The sequence below is a fragment of the Lichenostomus cassidix genome, chromosome 23 (genome assembly GCF_008360975.1).
Source record: "Lichenostomus cassidix isolate B80296 chromosome 23, HeHo_3.0, whole genome shotgun sequence".
In the NCBI taxonomy this organism is placed as follows: domain Eukaryota; kingdom Metazoa; phylum Chordata; class Aves; order Passeriformes; family Meliphagidae; genus Lichenostomus; species Lichenostomus cassidix.
The window spans coordinates 4,770,927-4,798,677 of NC_139503.1; the positions used below are offsets into that span (position 1 = coordinate 4,770,927).

General features: G+C 49.9%; 1 protein-coding gene across 1 annotated transcript; it reads right to left on the reverse strand.

Moving 5' to 3' along the window:
- Positions 1-8,541: 8,541 nt before the first annotated feature.
- On the reverse strand, positions 8,542-27,666 carry MATN1 (matrilin 1). The gene is made up of 8 exons (XM_085081351.1): positions 27,579-27,666; positions 23,112-23,458; positions 17,185-17,407; positions 16,413-16,538; positions 15,197-15,610; positions 12,692-12,844; positions 11,004-11,084; positions 8,542-8,951 (listed from the first exon to the last, which is right to left on the reverse strand). The coding sequence occupies exons 1-8, from the start codon at positions 27,664-27,666 to the stop codon at positions 8,902-8,904; spliced, it is 1,482 nt and encodes a 493-aa protein (XP_084937477.1). The 3' UTR covers positions 8,542-8,901.
- Positions 27,667-27,751: the final 85 nt, after the last annotated feature.

The window sequence follows — 27,751 nt, forward strand, 5'->3', positions numbered from 1 at the left end:
ATAAGGTTTCTGTCTTGAGCAGAATGAAAATGAGGATTTGAATGCTCTGTCCCACCCTGGGAGTTGTGGAAAAGCTTTAAAAAAAAAAAAAAAACCAAACCAAAATAAAACAAAACAAAACAAGAGCTGACCTCAGACAGCTGTTTCTGTTCGGAATTTGTTCTTCCCTGAAACCATTCCAAGCCTCTGCCTGCCCAGACTGTCGGGGAAATGATGGAATTACAGAGTGGGTAAGGTTGGAAAAGACCTCTAAGAGCATCAACCCAAATTTTGACTGAATCCCACATCCCCAAGTGCCACATCTGCTTGTTTTTTTGGCAATTCCAGGGCTGTGGCTGCAGCACTGCCTTGGGCAGCTCCTTCCAGCGAGTAACTCCTCTTTCCATCGGGAAATCCCTCCTGAGGTGCACCCTGAGCCTCCCCAGAGCAAGCTCAGCCCATTGCCAGGTCCTGCTCCCTGTTTGCAGCACTGCAGGACAGGCTCTGCATTTTGGGAGCTCCAGGAAGGCCTTGGGATGCTCTGTGAAGGATCCAAGTGGTCCTGGAGTGAAGGGATGTGGCTGTCCCATCTCCAGGGGCTGCATGGGGACATCCTTTGGGTACTACATTCCCCTGGATGTTGTGTTTCCTTGGATTCCAGTTTCCTCAGACATCACAATCCCTTGGATTTTGTGTTTCCCTGGAATCCAATTCCCTCAGACACCAAATTCCCTTGAATGTTGTGTTTCCTTGGAATCTAATCCCATGGACATCACATTCCTGTGGATGTTGTGTTTCCTTGGATTCCAATTCCCCTGGATTTTGTGTTTCCTTGGAATCCAATTCCCTTGGACACCACATTCCCGTGGATCTTGTGTTTCCTTGGATACCACACTCCTGGCTGGGCTCTAAGCAGCTCCACAGCCCCAGCCCTTCCCAAGGGATTTTTCCTGCTGGGAGCAAATCCCTGCAGGAGCTCAGGGTCACTATTCCTGTCCCAGAAGCCACCAGGATAAGCCACCCGGGCTGGGCAGAGGCTGCAAGGCAGGAAAGGTGGATTTGCTCTCCCAGCCTGCCTTGGTTGAGCTCCAGGGCAGAGATTTCCAGCCAGGATCAGGCAGAGGATCCCTGGGAAGCTGAGCTGAGCTGAGCTCCTGTTATCCTGGGTTTGAGGTGACCCAGAGGTGACTCTGCTCTCATCCCAGAGCTCTCCCTGCATCCATGTTTTCCTCCTTCTCCTGCTGCTGTGGACAAAACAAAACAAGCACCACTGAAAAAAAGGAAAAAGAGGGAAAAAAAAAGGAAAAAAAAGAGCCACGCAGCTTCATTTTGCAATCTCCAGAGATGGCAGAGCAGGGATGGCATGGAATGAAGATCTCGTGTTCCCAGGAAATAAATAAGATGTTGATTGGCAGGTGGAATCCTGCCCAGCCTGCCTGGAATCCCAAATGAGCTCGGCTGGGGCTGTTGCTGCTCTCCAAACGCATTTCCCAATCCATTCCTACAATCCTGCAGGGCTGGTGTTCCCAATCCCAATTCCCAATCCCAATTCCCAATCCCAATTCCCAATCCCAATTCCCAGTTCTCCACTGGGATGCTGAGCTGAGCTCTCCTTGGCCACAGCAGCTCCAGGATTGTCTGGGATTTCTGGGTGGATCAGGAGGGTTTGGAGTTAACAGATCATGAGCTGCTCCTACAGCAGCTTTGGGGTTTTCCATGCAGTTCCCAGATATTTTATGGGATCAGCCTTGTCCCACAGCCTTGTCCCACTGCCCTGAGCTCTCTTTGGAGGGAGCAAGAAGCAAAACGTGCCCTGGGGACATCGTGTGACAAAACTGGGAGGATTTTGACTTGTCACAGTGGAGAGGGGATGAACCCTGAGCCTGAAGGTCAGCAATCCCAAAGAGATTTCCCATGGGATCACCTCTGCCCCTACAAGGAGCCTGTTTCCTGGGAAATCTGAGCTCCCTCTCCTCTGGGGGAATGAGAGCAGCAGTCCCAGCAGGAATGGGGAGGGCAGAGCCTGAGGATCCATCAGCTCTGGGCGAAATCCCCACTCGCCTCTCCCTGGGGAATAAAGAATAAAGGGAATTCATGTCAATATCCCACTGCTGCACCCTGAGCCATGGAATTGTCACATCCAGCCAAACCTGGACCTTAAACCATGGAATTGTCACATGCAGGCAAAACTGGACCTTAAACCGTGGAATTGTCACATCCAGGCAAAACTGGACCCCAAGCCATGGAATTGTCACATCCAGCCAAACCTGAGCCCCTGAGCTCTGGAATTGTCACATCCAGCCAAAACTCGACCCCAAGCCATGGAATTGTCACATGCAGGCAAACCTTAGCCCCTGAGCCTTGGAATTGTCACATGCAGGCAAACCTTAGCCCCTGAGCCTTGAAACTGTCACATGCAGGCAAACCTTGCCCAGCCCCTGCAGTTCAGTTCCTCTCTCTCCCTCCCTCCCAGCCTTTCCCCATCCATCCTGGTTCCTGCCTCCAGTGCAGCCCCCAAACCTGGGGAACTCACATCCCTCCTGGGCTATCCTTCCCCTCCCTGGACAGCCATCAGCCAGCGCTGATCACCTCGGGCTTAATTAACGGTAATTAATGCAGCAGGCAGCCGTGGTTATCACAGGATCATGGAATCCACCGGGTTGGGACAGGTCCTTGGGATCTGTTTGTCCTCAGGCATGGCAGAAGTGCCACATCCAGGCTCTTCCTGAGCTCCTGCAGGAGCTGGTTGAGTCAGTTATTTATTTATTTATCCCACTTCTTTCAATTATTTATTTATTTATTTATTTATTTGTGCCGCTTGGTTTATTTATTTATTCATTCCGATTTATTTATTTATTGATTCATTCCGACTTATTTGTTGATGCGTTTATTCAGGTTTATTTATTTGTTTATTTATTTGTTCGGCTTTATTCATTTATTTATTTATTTCGATTGATTTATTCCACTTTATTTGTTTATTTATTTGGTCCACTTTCTTTCTTTCTTTCTTTACATATTTCGATTGATTGATTGATTGATTTATCCCGCATTATGTGCTTATTTATTCCGACTCCTTTATTTATTTATTCCGATTTATTCACTTATTTATTCCCCTCTTTTTATCTATTTATTTGTTCAGCTTTATTTATTTATTTACTTATTTCAATGGATTGATTGATTCCGACTTATTTATTTATTTATGTATTCCGATCCATCTATTCCGATTTATTTATTTATTTATTTATTCCTCTTTATTTATTTATTCAATCCGATTTATCCCTTCACTCCTGCATTTATTCCGCTGTGTTGGCCGCAGAGCTCAGCCCAGCCCGATGTCACTCCGGTGCCAGGGACAGGAGGCTCAGGATGTCCCCGTGAGTTCCCGGCAGCGAGAGGACAGGAGCCTGGCTGGCTGTGGGGATGTCACTGTCATTTGTATTCACGTGGGGACATCTAGTGACCGCGGCGACAAGTGCAGAGCAGCCCGGGGAGAGCAAACCTGCGTTCCAGCCGCGCTGCCCGCCCGGAGCCCGGCTTGGAATGCCAGCTTTGGAATGCCAGATTTGGAATGCCAGATTTGGAATTTCAGCTTTCGAATCCTAGCTTTGGAATTTCAGATTTGGAATCCTAGATTTGGAATGCCAGCTTTGGAATCCCAGCTTTGGAATTCCAGATTTGGAATAAATCCCATATTTGGAATTCCAGATTTGGAATCCCAGATTGATTTGGAATCCCAGATTGATTCGGAATGCCAGCTTTGGAATGCCAGCTTTTGAATCCTAGCTTTGGAATCCCAGATTTGGAATTCCTTCTTTGGAATGCCAGCTTTGGAATTCCAGATTTGCAATTCCCAGTTTTGAAATTCCAGATTTGGAATCCCAGCTGTGGAATTCCCAGCTTTGGAATCCCATCTTTGGAATAAATCCCAGTTTTGGAATAAATTCCAGCTGTGGAATCCCAGCTGTGGCTGCTCCCCTCTCCTTCCCCCCTGGCTGTGTCCCCAGGGACATCCCACAGGGGTCTTGTTTGGGGTTTTTCTGGGGTTTTTTTGGGGTTCTGTGTGTCTTGCCATGGGGCAGAGCTCACCCAAAGCTGTGCCAGCCCCGCCAGGCTCCATCCGGTGGGGTGTGGGGTGGGATGAGCCCTGGGAGCAGAGCCTGGCACAGCTCCTCTGGTGACAAGGGACACCTCTTGTCCCACGGCAGGGACACCTTCCCCTATCCCAGGCTGCTCCAAACCCCATCCAGCCTGGCCTGGGACACTTCCAGGGCTCCAGGGGCAGCCAGAGCTGCTCTGTGCCAGGGCAAAACAACTTTCTTATCCCTAATAAGATAGAAATTGATGGATCTCTCCAGAACAGACTGGAATATGGACAAACTGCAGGGCTTGGGAAAATAAATGTGTCCCAAACGACCCCACAGAGGGTGAGGAGCACAGCTGCCCTCTGAGCCCCCAGTGCCACTCTGGAGCAGCTCCTGGGCATGTGACAAACCCATCCTGCTGTCACTCTGCCTGCTCCCTGAGCTCTCTCACTTTGTTCAGTTCTTACCAGGAGGAAATGCTCTGTGGGGTTGAGGATTTGTCACCTCTGCCCTAGGGAATGCTTTGTGGGGCTGAGAGTTTGTCACCTCTGCCCTAGGAATGCTCTGTGGGGTTTAGGATTTTCCACCTCTGCCCCAAAGGTTGCACTTCAGCTCCAGAAATACTTCCACTTCCACCTCTCTTGACCTCCACCTTAAATCTTCCCTTCCACCTGCTGCTATCAAGATCTCCCCTGCACAGATTTGAAATTAATCCTTCATTTCCCAAAGCAGACCTTGCTATCAGTAATTAACTTTCTTCCAATTAGCTGCTGAGGCGGCATGGCTAATTTATGGGCACAGAGATAAAATCCCAAATCCAGGTGATTGTGCTGAAGGTGCAGGAAAGGACAGGGAGTGATTTCCCCTGGGAAAGGGAATTATTCATTTTCTGCTGTTCTGGAAGGTCCAACAGCAGAGTTCTGAGATTCCAGGCAGGTCTGGCCCAGGATCCAGCTGGAACCACTGGGATGGATCCAAATTCCCATTTGGCTGTGGAGCCAAATTCCCATTCCCAGCTCAGTGGGGAATTCCCATTTGGGGTTCCCATTTCCTGCTTGTCCCTCTCTCCAGAGTGGGAACTAGGTCATCAGGAGGTCATGGGGACATCCCTGCTGTGACCCCAGGGACATCCCTGCTGTGACCCTGGGGTCATCCTTGCCACCTCAGGGACATCTCTGCTGTGACCCTGGTGACATCCCTGCTGTAACCATGGGGACATCCCTTCTGTGACCTCAGGGACATCCCTTCTGTGACCTCAGGGACATCCCTGCTGTGACCCTGGTGACATCCCTGCCGTGACCTCAGGGACATTCCTGTTGTGACCTTAGGGACATCCCTGCCACCTCAGGGACCATCACTGCCGTGACCTCATGGATATCCCTTCTGTGGCCCTGGTGACATTACTGCCACCCCAGGGACATCCCTGCCACCCCAAGAACTCTGTGTGGGACAGGACAGCTCTCACCACCTAGGATGGAGACCTGGCAGGGCTGAGGATCCTCTGGGAGGTAAAACTTCATCACTCAGCTGGAACGTCCCGTGTCCCCTGTGTCCCCCTGTGTCCCCTGTGTCCCCCTGTGTCCCCCTGTGTCCCCTGTGTCCCCTGTGTCCCCTGTGTCCCCTGTGTCCCCTGTGTCCCCTGCCACCACCTGCCTCAGGACAGCCCTTGCTCTCCAGGGTGACAATTCCTCCTTCCTGCCCATCCCTACAGGATACTCTGAATTCCTGGGATTCACGTCCTCCACCCAGCAGAGGGAAAACCCACCAGAATCCCCCAAGAACCCCTGAGGGCAGAGAGCTGTTCCCATTTATAGGTGTTTTTATCAAATCCATGCCGTTCATGATGGTTTGAGCAGCAAACACCACAACTGCAAACCCCACCGAGCAATTCCTGCCCCGAGCAGTGATTAAAAACCAAATAAATCCAAATGACTGCTTGCAGCTTAAAGCCACTTCCCATTTCTGGGCAGAGCTGTGATCCTCAGCGAGGATTCCTGGCTGGAATTACAACAGGAATGTTCTCAGCCTCGCTGAAGTTCCTCCCCAAGCCGAGCATAAAACGAGAAATAATAACTTGCACAACATAAATCGAGCAGCACCTTAAACTGCCTGATGGCTGAATTACCCCAGAGAGCCCGAAAGAGGAATTCCACTGCTTTTCCCGAGGAATATTAAATTCCTCCAGCCCCAGCCAGGTTCCTGATGTCGCCTGGAGGAAAATCATCCTAATGCCTGGCGTGCTCCCTACCCGTTCATTAGCAGCAATTAGCGGGTGTGAGTGTTACAAATTGCTGCTGGAGATGGGAGCAGCCAGCTCCAGGCCTGCCTTTCATTGAAAGCACTTTTTAATTGGATTACTAATGGCTCTGTTATGATATCAGCGACCTCAGCAGGGAATTGGTTCCCCAGAGGGAAGAGGGTGAAGCTTGCCATGGCTGCAGTGCCCAGAGGAGACAAGGGAAAAGGGTTTTTTTCCATGGCCAAAGGACAGTCATTTATAAATTATATTACTAGAGGACCTAAAAGAATGTGGGACTTGGTGGGACATTTTATAAATAATTTTATATAATTATTTATATCAATAAAATTATATATATTTATATTTAAATATTTAAATATTTATATTTATATATTTATATAAATATAATAACATTTTATAAATAATTTTATCAGAAAATCTAAAGGGACTTGGGGCTTGGTGGGACAATGATATATAAATTGTTTTGCCTAAAATTCCAAAGGAACTTGGGTCTTGGTGGGACAACATCATATAGATTATCATGCCTGAAAACCTAAAGGAACCTGTGTCTTGATTGGACAAAAATATTTTATAAATTACTTTGCCTCAAGACCTAAAGGAACTTCTGTCCATTAACATTTGGAGGTTTAATCCCCCAAACACAGGAAGAAGAGAGAAAAGAATTTGTGGCTAGCACAGGTCTTTCTCGTGAGAGCATTTTGCTGTGTTTTATAAACAAAGATAAAGTTTGGATGTTTTTGAAACAGTGTCTCGAGACTTGGACAGTTCAGGTCTGGCCAATCAGGCCTAGGGGGAGGTTTCTGGCTGACCAATCTGGGTGACCTCTGAAAAGTCTACATATATATGGAAATCAAAATAATAAATGCTTTTTCTTGCTACGCTGAGAACTGGGGTCCTCTTCTCTGCTAGCGGCTCAACAGCAACAAGAATTCTCACGGGAAAGGTCTGTGCTAGCCACAGAGGAGTTCCCCTGGATTTGGGATATTCAGGATTTGAGGGAGGGTGAGCCTTTGCCATCAAGAGCTGCTGCAGCCCTTGACTCAACTCTTGACTCATCCCTGCGTCTCCAGGAGTGAAAGAAACGATTTTTCACCGCAGAAGAAGCTTTGTTCGGAGAGCAGAACCTGCCTTTCTCCCCAGGACTCATTTCTTCCCTTCCCCGAGATAAGAGGATGTGACAGGAGATGATTTCCTGCTCCTAACGAGCCTTTGGAGAGGTGCAGTTGTCAGGCAACCACCTCAGCCCTCGCACAAAGGACACGGTCTGCTCCTCAGATTTCCAGCAAACTTTTAATATTCCCCCCAAAAAACACACCACATCTGCTCTGGTGACACTTCTGACCAAGCCGAGTCACCCCCGAAAGCTTTCCCCGCGTCGTCTCGCGTATAAATATTTTGATACAAAAGTAAAACCCCATAAAAACCCCATAAAAACCCCACAAAGCTCCTCCATCGCCGTGGGGATCCATGGGGAGGTACAGCTGCAGGGGACAGGCAGCCCGAGGTGCTCCCAACCCACATTCCCGGGGCTGGGAATCCAGGAACAGTCCGAGAGGTGAGCTCTGCAGGTGCCTCGAGGTGTGGGGTGAGCCAGGGAGCCTCTGGGGGATCCAGGGAATTCTCTGCTTCCAGGGCAGCTCCAGCAGCATTCCCGGGGTCATGGACTGCAGCTCCAGCTGAGGGTGTGGGGACACAGCTGGGCACAGCTGGCTGGTGGCACTCAGGGCCATAGAGGGTCACAGGGACACTGTTGGTGTCACCCAGAGCAGGCTCAGCTCAGGGCCCTGGGACACTGCTGGAAAATCTTCCCATTCTCTGCCTCATTCCCTGCTGGGAAAGCTTTTCCTGTTCTCTGCCCCATTCCCTGCTGGGAAATCTTTTCCTGTTTTCTGCCTCATTCCCTGCTGGGAAAGCTTTTCCCATTCTCTGCCCCATTCCCTGGAAATCTTTTCCTGTTTTCTGCCCCATTCCCTGCTGGGAAATCTTTCCCCCATTCTCTGCCCCGTTCCCTGGAAAGCTTTCCCCTTACCCTACACCAGCTCTGGATGAACCCCAGGGCAGGAGCAGCCTGTCCCCCTGCCTGCAGAGCACACTCAGGATCAGGACTAAACCTCATCTAATTCCTGACAATTTCCGAGTGCTCAGCTTTGGATTTGTTTTACACCCAGCAGCTGAGCCGAAGTCACTCTGACTTTTAAATTAAATTATCTCATGCATAGAAACAGAAGCTGCAGCAGAGGATTCACAGAACTCGTCATCAAGTACTCATTAACACATTATATATATTAAGCTTTAAATAAAAAAAAAATCTTCCCAGTTATTATTATTTTTTTTTAATATAAGCACTCTATAGGATGCAGCAAACTCGAGCCTGGTCTAGCTGTCAGTCACACCCCGTGCTCTGCCCTTTATACAATGTCTGCCCTACTGCTCTAATTCTTCCTTTTAAACAAATGCAGGTAGCCTAGACCTTAATAGAAGCTGGCCAGAGCCCTGGGGCTGAGCTGCCCTCCCTGACAAGGGGAGCAGTTCTGGTTCTGTCACATTGGGAAGGAGGTGAAAAAATGCTGTGCTGGGATTTTAGATGATCTTGTTCTCCAGGGCTTCGATCCTTTTGGCCACAGCTTCCAGTGAGGAGGAGTTAAGGAGGAAAAACGACAGGGAATGTTGGGAGAGAGAGTTTTGATGTGGGCATGATGGGCCAAGGGTCTGAACTGAGAGAGGAGAGATTTGGATCAGATATTGGGAAGGAATTGTTCCCTGGGAGGGTGGGGAGGGGCTGGGATGGAATTGCCAGAGAAGCTGTGGCTGCCCCTGGATCCCTGGCAGTGTCCAAGGCCAGGCTGGAGCAGCCTGGGACAGTGGGAGGTGTCCCTGCCATGGCAGGGGTGGCACTAGGTGGGATTTAAATCCCTTCCCACCCCAACCAGTCAATATTTCCACGATCCCAGACCTCCCTGGCCAGCAGCACAGGTGAGGATGGAGCAGGAGCAGGAGCAGGGACAATCTGTCCCCATCCCCTGTGGCATTCCCAGCCCTGTTCTGGATTTCTGAACTCACACATCCTCCCACAGCCACCAATTCCCTCGGAAAGGAGGAGGAGAAGCGGGAGAGTGACTGGGGAGTGTTTGCAGGGCTGACAGAGCTCCTGACCCCAGCAGCTCGTGGTGCTGAGGAGAGGAGCAGAGAGCTTTTCCTGGAGCTCCAGAGCGATTTGCTGCTCTTCTCACTAACTGCTGTCATGAGGTGCCTGGGAGGAGCCACCGGCTGGGGGAGAGCTGTGATTTCCTGTGCCCTGAGCATCACTGAATCACAGATTTCATGGATTTCACTTGGTCTGACTCCGAGGAGGAACAAACCCGTGTGATTGCCCCAGCAGAGCCCGGAAATGTGAGAAGAAATCAGAACGTTCCTTTTAAAATTAGCTCCTCTGCTGATCCTCAGGGGTGAAACATCTCCCCTGCCCTTGTGAGCCACCCCAGGGCTCCATGAACTCCTTTTCTGAGGAAAAGTTTGAATCAAACTCCCAGTTTTTCCTGCCTCTGATTTGTCTTTCAGCCGCTTTAGGAAAGGCCCAGCAGGACAGAGCTCAGCTCAGCTCAGATGGGATCCAACTCACCTGGCTGGAGATGATCCCAGGGAACAGTTCCACCAGGATTCATCTCCCACCTCTGAGTTTTGGCCAGCTGGGAGAACTTGGGATGGATGGATCTATCCATTAGGTTGATCCAGTCCACCAGCTCTGCAGTCAGGGGGGTTTTGCTGCAGACAACCCTCTTTCCCTTCAGTCCATGATGGAATTCAGGTAGTGCTGGATTTTGCTCTGGAGGCATTCCCTGCTGTGGGAAGAATCCCGTCATGGAGCTGGGATGGATCAGAACCATTCCCTGCTGTGGGAAGGATCCCATATTGGAGCTGGCATGGATCAGAGGCATTCCCTCCTATAAAAATGTTCCCACCCATAGGGCTGGGATGGCTCAGCAAAGTTGGATGTTTGCTCCAGAGGCATTCCCTGCTGTGGGAAGGATCCCATGTTGGAGCTGGGATGGATCAGAACCATTCCCTGCTGTGGGAAGGATCCCATCATGGGGCTGGGATGGATCAGAAGCATTCCCTGCTGTGGGAAGGATCCCATCATGGGGCTGGGATGGATCAGAACCATTCCCTGCTGTGGGAAGGATCCCATCATGGGGCTGGGATGGATCAGAACCATTCCCTGCTGTGGGAAGGATCCCATCATGGGGCTGGGATGGATCAGAAGCATTCCCTGCTGTGGGAAGGATCCCATCATGGGGCTGGGATGGATCAGAACCATTCCCTGCTGTGGGAAGGATCCCATCATGGGGCTGGGATGGATCAGCTGCAGGATTTTTGTGTCCACAGCCCAACCCCAGCCTGGCTGCTCTGAGCTCTCCCATTCCAGCTGCCTCAGTGACCCATTTGCCCAGAACCCACAATCCCAGAGGCTGGAAAATCCCTCCAGGACCAACTTCTAATCAATCTCCACCTTGTCACCAGCGCAGAGCTCTGAGTGTCACATCCAACCCCCCAGACATCTCATTCCCACCTTTCCAAACCCCAACCCAACTCCTTCCCTCAGGAACAGACCTTTACCTCTCCTCCCTCTGGAAATCCGAGCCCAATCCACCAAATTCTGGCCAAAAGCAGCTGCCAAAGGATATATTTCTGCTGCAAGGAATTGATGAGCTCTTCTACTTTGGTCTGGAACTTCACGATGGATTTGCACTCACACGGATCTTCCTCTGTGGATCACAACAGCAAGAGGATGAGTGGCACAGAAAAATTGATTTAATAAAATCACCGAGCCTGGTGAAACTGAACAATTCTTGTTTTCTTTCTCAGAGATGGGAAGGAAATCAAAATGGAATTATTTCTAATTATCTGACTGATCTGCCCTTGACCCCAGATGAACAGAGAATGCCACATTTTCTTGTTATGTAGGCTATGAAAATTCTTCTCTGGGTTTTCAGGGAACTGAAAATTAAGTTCTGCTCCTGATCCTCCAAATTTCCCCTAAAATTGGAATCTGACCAACACAAACCACCCTCTGCCTCCCCAGTGACATCCAATGAAAACTGGAGGCACTGGTGCCACCTGAGAGTCAAGACTTTGAACTTTGCTTCGGTAATTCCAGTTCTTGAGGGGGTGGAACAACGAGCATTAATCACTGTGCTGATTTGTGTCACTAATTGACATCTATTCTTCAAGGGAAATTAACTTAGACTGGAGCAGGAGGGAAAGGATGGCTGTGGAAAGAAAAGGAGTTGTTCCAAGGCCACACTGAGGTGAGCAAATGGGAGGAGGAAATAAAAAAAAGACTTTTTAAAGGAAGGGAATCATTTGCACCGAAACACAGCAGGATCAAAGCAGCCAGGAATCAACTAAAGCTGGAGATTCACAGAAGATTTCCAGCCAGCTGTGGAGAAATCCAAACTGGCACTGGGAATCAGAGCAATGCAAATATTTCCTTGCCTTTTTTTTTTTCATTTTTAGTACTCAAATAGTAATCTATTTACCCAATTTGATATTTTACAAGCAAATCTTTTCCCTGAAATTTACTTTTTTTTTTAAGCCTAAATGTATTTGAAACCCCAATTTGTTGGGGTTTTCATGGAGATCCCATCCTCTTGTTCCTGGATTGATCCCACTTTTTGGAGGAGCCATGGCAGAGTCTCTGCCTTGCAGGCCTGGCTCTGCACACACAGAGCCCTGAGGGGATTGTCCCTCTCAGACTTCCCCAGGAGGAAGGAAAAATCCCATTTTTAGGAATCTGGAGGACAATCCATCATTCCTGAAGAAGAACAAGGTCAGGAAGGTGGAGGAAAAGGGAAGAAGGGAATTTGGGAAAAGGGGACACCCCGAGGTGTCAGGGTTGCTCTGCTTCAGGCAACCACCCCAAATATTGGTGTTTTGTTGTCCTCCTGTTGTTCTGCCAACTGCAGGCATTGAGAGAGATTTTTGTAACATCCACCTAAAAGGGTATTTTCATCATTTTCCATCAAACCTTCAAATACTGTGACCAAACCTCATCTCCAGTCTATCCCACCAACACAGATCTTCATCTGCAGCTTCTCAGGAACATTTTCATCCCTCTCCATCCAACCCTCAAGCACTGTGACCAAACTCCTCCATCCCCAATCCCTGTCACCAGCACAAATCATCATCTGAAGCTCCTCCAAGAGCGTTTTCATTGCACTGCTGCAGTCCTCAAATGCTGTGACCAAACCTCATCTCCAGCCCCTCTCACCAACACAGATCTTCATCTGCAGCTTCTCAGGAACATTTTAATCCTTCTCCATCCAACCTTCAAATGCTGTGACCAAACCCCTCCATCCCCAATCCTTCTCACCAACACAGATCTTCATCTGCAGCTTCTTGCCGATCTTGCTGATGGTCCTGAAGTCAGCAGTGTAGAAGTAGTGCTCAGCCACAGGTTCAGAGGCGATTTCCCTCAGCTCATCCTCCACAGCATTGCCAACTCCCACAGCAAACATCCGGAATCCTGCCAGGAACAGCATCCTGTCAGCGGCACGGAGCTGGGGTGGTGCCCAAAGTGTCACATCCAACCCCTCCAGGTGCCTCATTCCCACCTTCCTGACCCCCAGCCCAACTCCCTCCCTCAGGAACAGACCTTTCCCGCTGCTCCCTCTGGAAATCCCAGCCCAATCCGCCAAATTCTGGCCAACAGCAGCCAGAAGTTATCCTTATCCTTTGGGAAAAGCATATATTTCTGCTGCAAGGAATTGATGAGCTCTTCTACTTTGGTCTGGAACTTCATGATGGATTTGCACTCAAGGATCTGACTGGACATCCTTGTCCATCTCCTGCACCCCCAGATCCCAACCATCTCCAGATCCCAACTGGGAACAAACCCCCTTCCTCCACTCCTCCAGACTCCTTTCAGCCAGGTCAATCAGAGGCCAAAGTCATTTTGCAGGCAGAGCTTTACTGGAATTTGCCAGACAATGAGCTCTGTGACCACAAGGACAACGTTCTGGAGATGCAAGGAAGGACAGGTGATGGGAACTCCATGCCACTGGTATGGAAGGGATAATACAGCAAAGGAAACAGTGGAAGTTTCCAGAATAGGCTCAGCCCCTGAGTGGCAAGGTCCCCCTGCAATGGAGACTCAGCAAAACTGAGCTGAGCCTCTTCAAAAATTTCAACTCAGTCTGTCAGGAGCAACCCCAGCTGGGAGTTCAGAACTTGTTTGGGTTTTGTGCTGCTCTGCTGAGAGACTGATCTGCATTAAATGTTTCTATTGAGCTGAAATGCGATTTTCCCATTTTGGGTGATATTAATTAACCCCTGATCCAAAATATTTGTTTCTACTTGTCCATTTCCCGAGCGCTGGGAATGCTTTTCCCTGCTCCCCTCGTTGCCTCTCTGTCTCTGGCTACATCCAATCTTTGTTTGTTTTTCCAAAGCTCAGCTCACTGAGCAATTTTGGAGTCTCATTTGAAGCACTTGTTTATCCCACGGCAATAACTTATGGACAGATAAGAGATTTCCTTGCAGGCACAGGAGAGGAGGGAGAGACAAGGCACCGAGTTTTATCACCAGGGAGGAATAAATTCTATAAATACTGTTTATAAGAACCTTTTGTTTTATAGGAGCTGAACAGCCCCAGAAGATGTCAAAGCGCTTTGTAAACATTGTTTTTTCACCAGCGTCCTGACCTTTCTGGTTATGTGCTTGCCCTGAGTCCCATCTAGTGGCGGAGAGAGAAGTTAAAAGGAAGGATTCAGCAGTTCCTGAGTGAATTCCCAGGGGCTGGATCCATTTAGCACAGGGGTGGCAGAGGCTGGCAGTGTGCTCAGGGGTCAGCAGAGGGGCAGCTCTGGAGGCATTAATATTCCATGGGGTTCAGACGCAGAAATCCATCAGTGTGTGGCCACTGAGCGCTTTTCATACAGCGGCAGGAGCTCAGGAAATTTTCTTATAAATGTGCCTGGGGTTCCTCCTCAATCTGTGTCTGTGCTTTGTTTGTTATTTGTTGCTTTTTTTTCCCTTTTCCAGGCCTTTTCCAGGTCTTTTCTAAGCCTTCAGGCTGCTGCAGCCAAGCCCCACTTGGCCCTACAGCTCCTGGGATTTGTTGTTTTTGTCTCCTGTGTGCCTCTGATGCTGGGCTGGGTCTCCTTCCCAACCCCAGACAAATCCCAGACTGGGCTGGGTTGGGAGAGACCTTAAAGCTCCTCTTGTTCCACCATTCCAGATTGCCCCAAACTGTGGAGGGTGCTGGAACCTCCTAATTCTAAATTCTCCTTGCAGTTTGCTCCACATTTATGTGGAGCAGTTGGGTCTGGGTGCATCCCGTGGCAAGGGGGCAGAAATCCATCCTGCCCATCCCATTCCCATTGGGTGGAAATCTATCCTGTCCATCCCATGCTAAGGGGAAGGAACTCCTTCCTGTCTATCCCATTTTCCAAGGAGGTGGAACTCCATCCTGCCCATCCCATTCCCAAGGGGTGGAACTCCATCCCATCCTTCCCATTCCAAGGCAGAGGAACTCCATCCTGTCCATCATCCTGTCCATCATCCTGCCCATCATCCTGCCCATCATCCTGTCCATCATCCTGCCCATCATCCTGTCCATCATCCTGCCCATCCCATTTTCCAGTGGGGTGGAACTCCATCCTGCCCAGCAGAAACACCTCCAAAGACACAAAGGCGAGCTGAAACCAGCTCTTGCCAAACCTGACCCCCAGCCTGAGGTGCTCCAAGCTCTCTGTGAGCAAGGAGAGTCAGGAGATATCTCCCCAAAATGACTCTGGAGAATCCTGAGACATCTCCATGGAAAATTTCATGCCTGGGCCAATGGATGAAGAAGCCCCTGGGAATTCCAGAGCCCTACCTGAGTCCTTGGCTTTCTTGGCAGCGTCTGAGATGTAATCCTGGGAGCGTCCGTCGGTGAAGACAATCCCCACCTTGGGCACACCAGGCCTGGCTCCGTTGATGGCGGAGAAGGAGCTGTCAACCAGGTACTTCAGAGCCTGGCCTGTCATCGTCCCCTTCTCCATGTAGGACATTTTCTTCACCGCCGCCTTGATGTCCTTCTTGTTCCTGAACTGCCCCAGGGGGAACTCCTGCCGCACGGAGCTGGAGTACTGCACCAGCCCCACCTGGGCCTGCTTGTCCGACACCTCCAGAGAATCCACGATCTGGTTGATGAATTTCTTCACCAGCTCGAAGTTCTCCGGCCTCACGCTCTTGGAGCCATCGATGAGGAACACCAGGTCCAGGGCAGAGCCCAAGCCACCGTTGCAAGCTGAGGGGAAACGGGGAAGGGGGCAGAAGGAGACAGCAGGAGAGATCTCAATAAACGAGGTGGGAAAACAGCAGCCTAACGGCATTTATTGCTGAGGAAATGGGGTTAGTCAGTGAAAACTCAACAAGGGATCACAGCAATCAATGTTTTCTAGGTGATTCTGGGCTGTGAGTGCAGAGTTCCCTTTCTGTCTTCTCTGAGCAGAACGTCACAGTGCTGTCTGATGCCTGATGATGTTTTCCTTTTCTTTTATATACCCCTTTATACTTTTTTTACTTTTCCTATTTTGTACCCTTAGCCCTGCATGCTTGTAATTTTTGTAGTTTGGTATTTTAGCTCAGTTTAGGGTCCTGCAAGCAGAAAGACCAAACATTCACAGCAAGAAGCCAAAAAGCTCTATATTATCTCAAAAACAGAGGCTTTAACTGCAGTTGAAGCCTTTTCTCTGGAATAGATTTTGCAAACTGAGCTCTAGCATCATTTAGGGAGGGGTAAGTAGAATAAGAGGACAATTACTTCATTTTTTAAGTTTCTTAATAAGTATCTAATCTTCACAAATATTTAATCTTTATAAGATTTCAAGTAGATATGCTAAATTGCAGAGTCCATAAAATTGTACATGAATTATACAGCGTGTGCATCTTGACATGTTCCACCCGCGAAGAGCTGTGCACCTAGAATCCTATTAAAATACTGAAATAAAACCCTTTTAAGCTGCTTCTGCCTCATATTTCTACCAGCTGAAAGGCACCATGTCCCTGTCCCACCCTCAGGTGGGTCCATGGGATGGACCTTCCCGTACCTGTGCAGGTCCTGCCGTCGCTGTTGAGGCTGAAGCCATCCCTGCAGGAGCACCTGTAGGTCCCTGGGGTGCTGAGACAGATCTGCTCACAGTCGTGGTCACCCGTGGCACAGAGGTCAGACACCACTGAGGAGAGGAGAGGAGAGGAGAGGAGAGGAGAGGAGAGGAGAGGAGAGGAGAGGAGAGGAGAGGAGAGGAGAGGAGAGGAGAGGAGAGGAGAGGAGAGGAGAGGAGAGGAGAGGAGAGGAGAGGAGAGGAGAGGAGAGGAGAGGAGAGGAGAGGAGAGGAGAGGAGAGGAGAGGAGAGGAGAGGGTTCAGCCAGGGAGCAGCCCAGGGCCTCCCCACCCTGACCCAGGGTATGATCCCAGATTGGTCCCAGGATGAAATCTGCTCTGCAGCAGGACAGAGGTCAATGACCTTGGACAACAGCTGAGGCATGGGAAGGGAGAATGCCTTCATTCTGGATGGGATATTGGGGATAAATTCTTCCCTGGGAGGGTGGGGAGGGGCAGGGATGGAATTCCCAGAGAAGCTGTGGCTGCCCCTGGATCCCTGGCAGTGTCCAAGGCCAGGCTGGACAGGGCTTGGAGGCACCTGGGACAGTGGGAGGTGTCCCTGCCCATGGGGGACTTTAAATTCCCTCCCAGCTCCAACCATTCCAGGATCATTGCCTTTCCCGCTCCCTCGGGGTGTCCTCTGCCTGCCCTGGCTGTGTCCCAGCAGGAGGGGACAGTCCCTGCCCCTGTCCCAGCCCCAGCAGGACAGCACTCACCACAGAAAGCCTCCTGGAACTTGTGGGTCAGCTTCTCGATGGCGCTGTAGCTCTCCACGTAGTCCACATGCTCGTCCAGGGGCTCGCTGGCCATCTGCCTCAGCGTGCCCATGTCCACCCTGCCCACGCCCAGGGCAAAGATCTCGATGCCAGCAGCCCTGGCCCGGGCAGACACGTCCTGCACCCCGTCCTGGGGCCGCCCGTCGGTCACCACGATGGCCACCTGTGCCAGGAGGGGAGGGCAGGGTTGGGTGGGCAGGGAGGTCCTCACTGATATTCCCAGGGTTGGTGGAATGGGTTGGGTTAGGGGAGAAGGTTTTGCGTTTCTGAAATTAAGGGGAAAGGGAACTCCACCAGCTCATCTCTTCGGAGATCACACAAATTGTTTTTTTAAGTGGAATTGGTTTCTTTCTGAGCTGGAAAGGTTAAACTGCCAGGGATTGCCTGGTTTCACCAAGGGAAAACTGTCAGGGATTTCCTGGTTCCATCAAGGGAAAACTGTAAGGAATTTCCTGGTTCCATCAAGGGAAAACTGTAAGGAATTTCCTGGTTCCATCAAGGGAAAACTGTAAGGAATTTCCTGGTTCCATCAAGGGAAAACTGTAAGGAATTTCCTGGTTCCACCAAGGGACAATGGCCAGGGATTGCCTGGTTCCATCAGGGGACAATTGGCACATCCCCTCAAAGGACACCAAAGCAAAGGTCACATCCTTCATACCCAAACTCAAGGTCAGGCAGAACTAAAGAACTTCAGAACCCCCAGGTGACACTTGGGACAAGCCCAGCTCAGTGAGGGACTTATGGAATCTCAGGGAATGTCCTGGAAACATGAGATGAAGGCTTCATCCCATTGACACGTGGAGGAGCTGAAGGACGGGACAGAGAGGGGACAAGCTGTGCCTGAGGTCACACCGTGTGGCAGGACCTGCCAGGATTTGTGATTCCTGTGCCACCATCACGAGCAGAGATTAAACCCCAGCCCTGCTAACCCCAGCACTGAACTGGCAGCTGGTTGAAGTGGGAACTTGGATTAAACAGAGCCCTGAACCACTAAAAGCCTCCCACAGTCCTGCTAATGCTTTGTCCATTTTCTTCTATTTTTCTTCTGAAAGAGACTTTGTCACAAGACCTTAATTTCTGCTCTTTGCCAATTGTTCTGCCCCTGCCCCTTTTCCTTACAACTGTTTAATTGTGCCACCACTGCCAACTCCAAAGGGACTGCTTGGGCTGGAATGCAGAATGGGGAAAGAGCTTCCCTTCTGTGCAAAACACGGGAAAACCAGGAAGAATTCAAGGCTTTGCAATCTAAATTCAGGTGTTTATCTGCACTTCTTAAGGGCTGCACAATTAAAAATTCCCAGGAACATCACAATTCCCAGGAACATCACAATTCTGCAACTGGCACTTCCAAGGGGGAAAAATTAAATAAATCCAAACCTTTCTCTTACAGTGTGGCAAAACTAAGGAAAAGCACTGCCTGTGGCAGAGGTCAGTGTGTGGTGTGGGGAGAATGGACATTCCAAAGGAGCTCCGGGGTTTTCCTGGAGCAGGAGTGGATCTGTCCGTGCAGTGGAGCTTTTTGCCAGGAGAGAGAGCCCTCGGCTCAGCCTCAGCTCCAGCCAGGCTGCTCGGCCTCTGCAGCCCCCAGCGCTGCCCCTCAGACCTGGTTAGCAGGGAACCGGGGTGCTATGGGATCAGGGATCAAATCAGGGATCAGATCAGGGATCAAATCAGGGAACTGGGGTGCTATCAGATCAGGGATCAAATTAGGGATCAAATCAGGGATCAAATCAGGGATCAAATCAGGGATCAAATCAGGGAACCAGGATGTTATCAAATCAGGGAAACATTACCAAATCAGGGAATCAAATCAGGGAAGCGGGGTGTTATCGAATCAGGGATCAAATCAGGGAACTGTTATCAAATTAGGGATCAAATCAGGGATCAAATTAGGGATCAAATCAGGGATCAAATCAGGGAACCGGGATGTTATCAAACCAGGGATCAAATCAGGGAACCGGGGTGCTATCGGCTCAGGGATCAAATCAGGGATCAAATCAGGGATCAAATCAGGGATCAAATTAGGGATCAAATCAGGGAACCAGGATGTTATCGAATCAGGGAACTGAGGAGTTATCAAATCAGGGATCCAGGGTGTTATCAAACCAGGGAAACATTATCAAATCAGGGAATCAAATCAGGGAAGCGGGGTGTTATCGGATCAGGGATCAAATCAGGGAACTGTTATCAAATTAGGGATCAAATCAGGGATCAAATTAGGGATCAAATCAGGGATCAAATCAGGGAATTGGGGCCTTATCAAATCAGGGAGGAACAGAGGCATTATCAATCAGGGAATGAAATCAGGGAATCAAATCAGGGAATCAAATCAGGGATCAAGGTTGTTATCAAATCAGGGAACTGAGGCACTATCAAATCAGGGAACCAGGGTGTTATTAAATCAGGGACAGAGGCTTTATCAAATCAGGGAACCATTATGAAATCAGGGTGTTATCAAATCAGGGATCAAGGCTCTTATAAAATCAGGGAATCAAGGTGTTATCAAATAGTTAAATCAAGGTGTTATCAAATCAGGGATCAAACCCTGCCAACAGCTCCCACCATCAGCTGCTTGTCCTCCTGGCTTTTCTCTGCCAAAATCCAGAGATTCTCCGTGTTTTATCAGCTCCTCTCCATCTCCAGGGCAGGGAACATCTTCACCTAAACCTGAGCTCAGATAATGCTGAGGAGAGGAGCAGCTGCAGCATCCCCACCTGGATTTGATGGGAAAAATCAAATTTTTTCCCCACAGCCTCCCAATTTGGCTGTGGGGAAATCGGCCAGAAAGAACTCAAAACTGAACTGCTGTTGGAGAAAACAAAATTCCTGGGTGCAAACAGTCAGAGTTGGGAATTAATCAGCAACCCCGTGGGGAAAATTAATGTGAGACTGAGCACCAACCAGGCAAGGAAGCTCTCTGGGATAGCCTGACAGGAAGAGTGTAAAAGATACATCTTAATGTCACTTCTGGTTAGCCCATTCAGAAATCCTGATTTTTTTTTTCCTAGGATTCCCACTGTAGATATTTGCCCTTCCCTGCCAGCTTGAGCCAATGTGATAAAATGTCCTTTTTAAAATTATTGTTTTCAAATAATAATTTCAAATTATTCAGAGTGTGAGGATCTCTGTCATTGAAAAAGCTGAGTGCTGGTGAGTGTCTGGTTTGGGAAAGGGTTGGAGGGAAGGAGCATTCTCTGGATGCTGGAGAAGCTCAGCCATGTGAGGGGAATTAAGAAAGCCTGAAGCTTCTGCTGCCTCCAACAGCTGAACCTTGCCCTGATCTCCAATTTCGCCCCGAGGAAACTCTGAAATTTCGCTTCTCAAGGTCAAACCTTGGCGCTCATCTTAACCAGCGCCTTTCCCTGGGAATTCCTCACATCCCGGATCCCTCATCCTCCTGTCAGCCAGGAATCCCCCGTGTTCTCCTGACACAATTTATTCCTGCTAAACTCGAACACCCGAGGATTCCTGAGCATCCCCAGGTATTCCCAGCCCCGGGCTGGCATTTGCCGGCGATTCCACCACTAATGAGGCAGCGATGGCTCATTATGCCCCTGGAACGTGATTTTCCAGCAGCACTCCAAGGAGAATCAGCCAGGAAGCTGGATAAACCCCTTGATTTACCCAGCAATTTGCCAATTTATTTGTTGTTCTTCCTTAAAAAACAAGGGGAAAGTAATTGGGCTCCCCGCGGGTTTTGGGGAAGGTATGAAGAGGTTTTTCTCGGAGCTCCCACGGAAATAAATTGTGATTTTCCCTGGCCTGGGGTGACATTTGCTGCACAAAGCACAGCGAGAGCAAAGCGCCGTGAGATGTTTTGGGATGCTGAGAAGCAGATTTGCACAAGGATTTGCTGGATTTCTGCCGCGGGAAGGAGCAAGGACCGTGTCTGGTGTTTCTGGAAGCTTCACCTCCCTAAATCCCTGCATGACCTGTTCATCCTCCCAGGCAGGGGATTGGGGTCAGCCTGAACTGAAAGGGGAAACTGGCTGCGCTTCAAGGCACAGGAAAATGCGAAAAAATAACCAGGGAACCAAGAAATGCAAAGGGTTGTGGATTTTTCCACCCTGGAGACACTGAAAAGCCACCTGGGCATGGTCCAGAGACCCCTTTGAACCCCTTGTCGTGCTTCTGCCTCTTGGATCAGCTCCAGAGTGGAAGGAAAGAGGGAATTTTCCTTTTTTCCCATTTTTTTTAATGTCTAAGAGAAGTCATTCCAAAGCCCACTGCTCTCCTGCTTTTCCAGCTGAGCAGGAATGGAAGTTTCAGGGAGACACTGCAAATTCAGGATTGTTTGTCCCACACAGCCTGAGGGGACAGGGACAGCATGGCCTGGGGGAATTGTCTGGCAGCAGGAAAAGAATTCCAGGGGTTATGGAATGGTGGGGAAGAGATTCCTGAGAGGAGGATCCAGCATTTTCACTGACAGCTCCATGGAAATGTCACTTCACTCTACAGGAGAGGCCAGTGCTGAGTGCAAATTGCCAGACTGCATTTAGAACAAAAGCTGAGACTAAGACTGGAAGTGTTATCATGAGTTTTGTACTTTCTTTCACCAAGTCCCAAAGTTGAGCTTTGCTTGCAAGAAGAATTGAGAGGTTTGAACTTCCCAGAGGTTTTCTGGAAGAGGTTTGAACCTTCCAGAGGTTCTCAAGAATTGAAAGGTTTGAACCTCCCAGAGCTTTTCTCCCCCTCAAAGTGAGAAGTTTGAATCACCCAGAGCTTTTCAAGAATTGAGAGGTTTGAACCTCTTGAAGATTTTCCAGAACAGGTTTAAACATTTCAGCAGTTTTCCAGAAGAGAGGTTTGAACCTTCAAGAGGTTTTCAGGAATTGAGAGGTTTGAACCTTCCAGAAGTTTTCTAGAAGAATTGAGGTGTTTGAACTTCCCAGAGGTTCTCAAGGATTGAAAGGTTTGAACCTCCCAGAGCTTTTCAGGAAGAGATGTTTGCAACTCCCAGAGGTTTCCAAGAAGAATTGAGATATTTTAACCTCCCAGAGGTTTTCTAGAATCGAGGGGTTTGAACTTCCCAAAGGTTTTCTAGAATTGAGAGGTTTGATCCTCCCAGAGCTTTTCAGGAAGAGATGTTTGCCTCTCCCAGAGGTTTCCAAGAAGAATTGAGGGGTTTAAACCTCCCAGAGGTTCTCAAGAATTGAGAGGTTTGAACCTCCCAGAGGTTTACTAGAAGAATTGAGAGGTTTGAACTTTGCAGAGCTTTTCAAGAAGAGATGTTTGCACCTCCCAGAGGTTTCCAAGAAGAATCGAGGAGTTTGAACCTCCCAGAGGTTCTCAAGAATTGAGAGGTTTGACCCTCCCAGAGGGTTTATCCAGTTGCCACCTGCGCCGACTCACCCCTGCACGTCCCTGCTCAACCAAAGCCCAGAGAAAATCACCCATCTGCTTTTCCCAATCACTCCACAACGAGCAAGGAGCTGAAGGAACCCAAACCCAGAGGGAACTCTGCTGCTCACCTTCCTGAAGGTGGAGGAACCCAACCCTTCCCGCTGCCATTCACCTTCCTGAAGCTGGAGGAACACGACCCTTCCCGCTGCCATTCACCTTCCTGAAGCTGGAGGAACCCAACCCTTCCCGCTGCCATTCACCTTCCTGAAGCTGGAGGAACCCAACCCTTCCTTCTCCTGCTCACCTTCCTGAAGCTGGAGGAACCCAACCCTTCCTTCTGCCACTCACCTTCCTGAAGGTGGAGGAACCCAACCCTTCCCTCTCCTGCTCACCTTCCTGAAGCTGGAAGAACCCAACCCTTCCCTCTGCCGCTCACCTTCCTGAAGCTGGAGGAACCCAACCCTTCCCTGTCCTGCTCACCTTCCTGAAGCTGGAGGAACCCAACCCTTCCCTCTGCCGCTCACCTTCCTGAAGTTGGGCGAGCCAGCCCTGCCTCCCTCAGCAGCACTGAAGGCGCGGCTGATGGCGAACTGGATGGCCAGGCCGGTCATGGTGCCCGTGGAGAGTGGCTGGATGCGCCGCACGGCCTGCAGCAGCCCCGCCTTGCTCTGGTGGCTCTGCAGGGAGAACTCGCTGCGCACGGCGCTGGCGTAGTTGATGACGCCCACGCGGGTGGCGTTGGGCCCCACGTCCAGCGCCTCGATCACCTGCGACACGAACACCTTGATCTTCTCGAACTCGTGTGGCCGCACGCTGCGCGAGCTGTCGATGATGAACACCAGGTCTGTGGGCTTGGTCCTGCACAGGGTGCCTGTGTTGGAAAAATAGCGGTTTAAAAGGTTTTTATGCGGCTTTATTGAGGTTTGTTCGCCTTTGCGCTAGAGGAAGGGAAGTGAAGTTAGTTTCCATTTTTCTTCTAGGTGAGGCCTGGTCAGGTTAGCTTCTCAACAGACTGGGAGTAGCACAGGAGGTACACAAGAGAAAAAAGCTCTCAGTGGTCATTAACAGACCATGGATTCCAAAAACACCCCTGGCTGGTCAGGGACACCTGGTCTGGGAAAAGAGAAATAAGAAAGAAAACCTAATTAGCATCAGAGGCAAAGAAATCCGGGTCCAATAGGAAACCAAATACTAAAAACTTGGACCAATGAACACTGACCCAATACATTTCTATGTGTTTTTACTGTATAAAATATCTGAAAAATCCAGTAAAATCCATGTGTGATGGAATGATTCTCTCTGCCCAGCCAGGCTGTGTGTGGATGAGATGATTTCTGTGGTACATCCTGGCCAGAGCAACATCCTGGCCAGATAATAAAGTAATGCCTTGACTCTCTGACATTAAAAATGTTGTTGGAGGGATTTTGTTTTTCCCACAGTTTTGGTGACAGAAAGACAGAGGGGAAATCAAAGGGAAAGAAGGGAAAAGGAACCTGGGAGGGAGAGAACGGCACTGAGCAGAGAGGAGCTGCAAGTTTGGTCCTTTCTCTGCCTCAGTGACACCATTTTAATGAGTATTTTAAATGTTCTTTTTTTCTTTATAGGGGAGAACCCGTACGAAAGCAGAGTTCCTGGGGGATGACAGGGACTTGTGACAAGCAGGGAGTCCCTAGTCACTCTAGGATATCACTGAGGGCTGCAGGAAACCTCAGACACCTGCTGCAGCACGGAGAGAGAGAGGGAGGGATAAAGTGTGGAATGACAGCATGGAAGGAGGGAGGGAGGGAGGGAAGGAGGAATAAAATCATGGAATGACAGCACTGAGGGAAGGAAGGAGGGAAGGAAAAAGAGAGGGAAGGAGGGAAGGATAGAGGGAAGGAGGGAAGGATAAAGGTGTGGAATGGCAGCAGAGAGGAAGGGAAGGAGGGAGGGAAGGAGGGATAAAGTTATGGAATGACAGCATGGAAGGAGGGAAGGAGGGAGGGAAGAATGGAGGGAAGGAGGGATAAATCTGCAGAATGACAGCACTGAGGAAGAGAAAAAGGGAGGGAAGGAGGGATGGGAAAAGAGAGGGAAGGAGGGATAAAGGTACGGAATGACAGCCCAGAGGAAGGGAGGGATGGAGGGATGAACCCTCAGGGTGAAACCTGAGCCCATTTCTGCATCCAAAAAGGCTGGAAAGAGGTTATTGCATCTCAGCCCTGGATAACCAATCCACGTGGATATGGATTAATGGGAATGGAGCTCTGTCAGGCATGGCCAGAGCCAGCCACGGCACTCAGCAATCAGCTGGGGTTGGGAACAACATTCTCGGATGAATCCCCAGCACAACAGGAGCCAGACACTGATAATAAAATCCACAACACTGCACAGAGCTGGTTCATGTCTGTGAGGGGAAACTGCAGAGAAATGTGGAGCCCAAAATTGGAATTAATCTCTAAAACCTCATGGATATCCACAGTAAAAAGGAGATGCCATAAACAGGAGGCATCAGCAATGCAACAAGCCGAGGGATTGTTATTATTATTATTATTTTAATTTCTCACTTTCACGCCATTTTCCATCTTCATTTCCAGCTGCGGCGAGACATAAAAAAAGGCCTGGTGTTTTTTATGATTTCCTAAATGAATTGCCCCATTTCCCCAGCAGATCTACGGCATCCTGCTCTTTTTCATTTTTTTTCCTCTCATTTAGCACGTCTCTGTCAGGGCACCAAGTGCTCTGTTAATATTTGATTTCTGCAGCCGGGGCCCAGAGAGTTCCTGTCATCGAGGAGATTTCTGTGGACAGGTTTTTAAATGGGAGCTCTTGGGCCAACAAATCTGCTCCAAATGATGACATAAATATTACAGCTGGTCCTCGGCGTGAAACCTAATGGAGCTTTCAGTCTCTGAGACGGATAAAAATAAATACCCTGTGATGGATCCATCAAGGAAATAATCAGGTTTGTTTCCTGAGAGACAAAGAGGCTGAATCGGAGAGGTCTGGGGAGGTGGAAGCAAAGCAGGCAGTGGTCACTTTGTCAGGAGCTCTAATTCCCACTGAAATCCAATCAAACCTTTTCCCATATGGACGAATTTAATTTTACTCCCATAATTCGTGGCAGAGGAAGGGAAAGCTCCCTTGGAGATCCATCTGCAGCACTGGAAATCCCTTTTCCAGGGGTTGTTTGTGCCCAGTTTACAGGTGAGAAATGAAGGTCAAGGGAAAGGCTCAAAGCCTTGCAATCAATAGTAAAATCAGAAATAAATCCCAATTTGCCCTTTGTGCTGATGAATCACCCCTGGATTTAGTGACAAAAAAAAATTATTTTATTTCCCTAAGAACAGCCGGAGCCAATAGAAATTTTGAAGTAAATCCATTTTATTTATTTCTGCTCAGTGATTTTGCTCTAAATAACATTTTTAACCTCTTTTTATGAGAGCGTAGTCTATTTCAGGGAAGCAAAGGGTGAAGAAGGGATAGCAGATGGGAGCTTTTTGGGATTTCAGCCTCAGTGCACAGTCAGGCTCTGCAGGGCAGGCCCTGCTTATCTCCAGGAGGTGACAGTCACTGCTTTGATTGACACCTCGACTCAGCACAGTTTAGTTACAACTCGAATTAAACCAGAAATAAAATGTAGTTTCAAAACTGTCCACACTAGGAATTATTCAGGCATAGCTGAATTCACGCCCTGACTGAGCAGAAAATCCCTCTCAGGGCATCTTTGCCATATCCACTAAAACAACAGGAAAGCAGCGCAGTAACTCAGGACTAAAAGGGGTTTATTTGAGAGGTTTATTTGAGAGGTGACTTCTCCCAGCAGGGCTGAGCTCAATCCCTGCTCTGTTCCATTTCCCGACTTTCCACAGCACGGAGAACCCTCCTCTCCCAAATTCCTGAGGAGAAAGGGCTCCTTTTATCCAAAATCTCTCAGCCTCAGGTAGCTCTGCAGTCACTGTCACACCTGCACAGCTCAAGCTTAGTGAGGAGCAGCATCATCAGCATCATCATCATCATCATCTCATCATCATCATCATCATCATCATAATCCTCACACCATCCAAACGCCTTCAATTCCCAGCAGTTTGGCCTTGGAGCAGGTTTGCCTCTCCTGCAGCAACTTCTCCAGGCTGCCTGGAGACCAGGGAAGGGCAGAGATGCTCCTGAGGAGCTCAGGAAGGGCAGAGAAAATCCTGAGAAGCCCAGGGAAGGGCAGAGATGTTCCCCAGGAGCAGATCCTCCCTTCCCTGTGTGTCCAGCCCTTCCCGCTGTGTCCAGCCCATCCGTGGGTTTCCAGCCCCTCCCTGGCTGCCCAGCCCTGGCTGGCACTCATTCCAGATGGGATTTGGAGCCCCTGCAGAGCAGGCAGCTCACCTGGCTGCCCTACTCCCCAGCCGGGGAGCCAACCAGGGCAGGGTTTTGCTCAAGGACAGATGGAGAAAACCCACGGAGAGTCGGGTTGCCAGCAACCCCAACCAGCCCTTCCTGCCCGGGAAGTGACCCAGGACACTGCAGGGGCTTTGGCCACCTCCTGTTCCCTTACCCAGGACACTCCAGGGCTTTGGCCACCTCCTGTTCCCTTACCCAGGACACTCCAGGGCTTTGGCCACCTCCTGTCCCCTTACCCAGGACACTCCAGGGGTTTGGCCACCTCCTGTCCCCTTACCCAGGGCACTCCAGGGGTTTGGCCACCTCCTGTCCCCTTACCCAGGACACTCCAGGGCCTTTGGCCACCTCCTGGTGCAGCTCCCAGCCAGAGCAGCCCTCCCGGAGCTGGGGAGGACAGGCAAGGCAGAGCACAGCCCTGGTCCCACCTGGGCCTCCTGCAGTCCCCACGGTGACCTGGGGCCACCTCTGCTGTCCCCGTCAGAGGCAGGAGCATCCTTGGGAACACCCTGGGGACAGCTCCTCGGCTGCCCTGGATATTCCCGGCGCTCTTTCCCCTCCCCAGCGGCAGGCGGGAGGCACAGACAGACCCCATGTCCCTCCCCAGCCCACTCGCCACTCACCGCGGGGCTGCGGAGGAGCCCCGCCGGCTCCGGGGCTGTGCAGCAGCAGCAGCAGCGAGAGCAGCGGGGCAGAGCAAATCCTGGCCATGGCTGTGCGGGGCTGCGAGTGCGGGCAGAGCGCTGGCCCGAGGTATTAACCTGCCCTGGCCGGAGGCTCCGAGCCAGCCCCTGAC

Coding starts and splice junctions, on each gene's coding strand:
- MATN1 (XM_085081351.1), bottom strand. CDS start 27,666: ATGGCCAGGATTTGCTCTGCCCCGCTGCTCTCGCTGCTGCTGCTGCTG. Junction 16,539..17,184: donor GTTCCAGGAGGCTTTCTGTG/GTGAGTGCTGTC, acceptor TCCTCTCCTCAG/TGGTGTCTGACCTCTGTGCC. Junction 12,845..15,196: donor CAAGAAAGCCAAGGACTCAG/GTAGGGCTCTGG, acceptor TGTTCCTGGCAG/GATTCCGGATGTTTGCTGTG.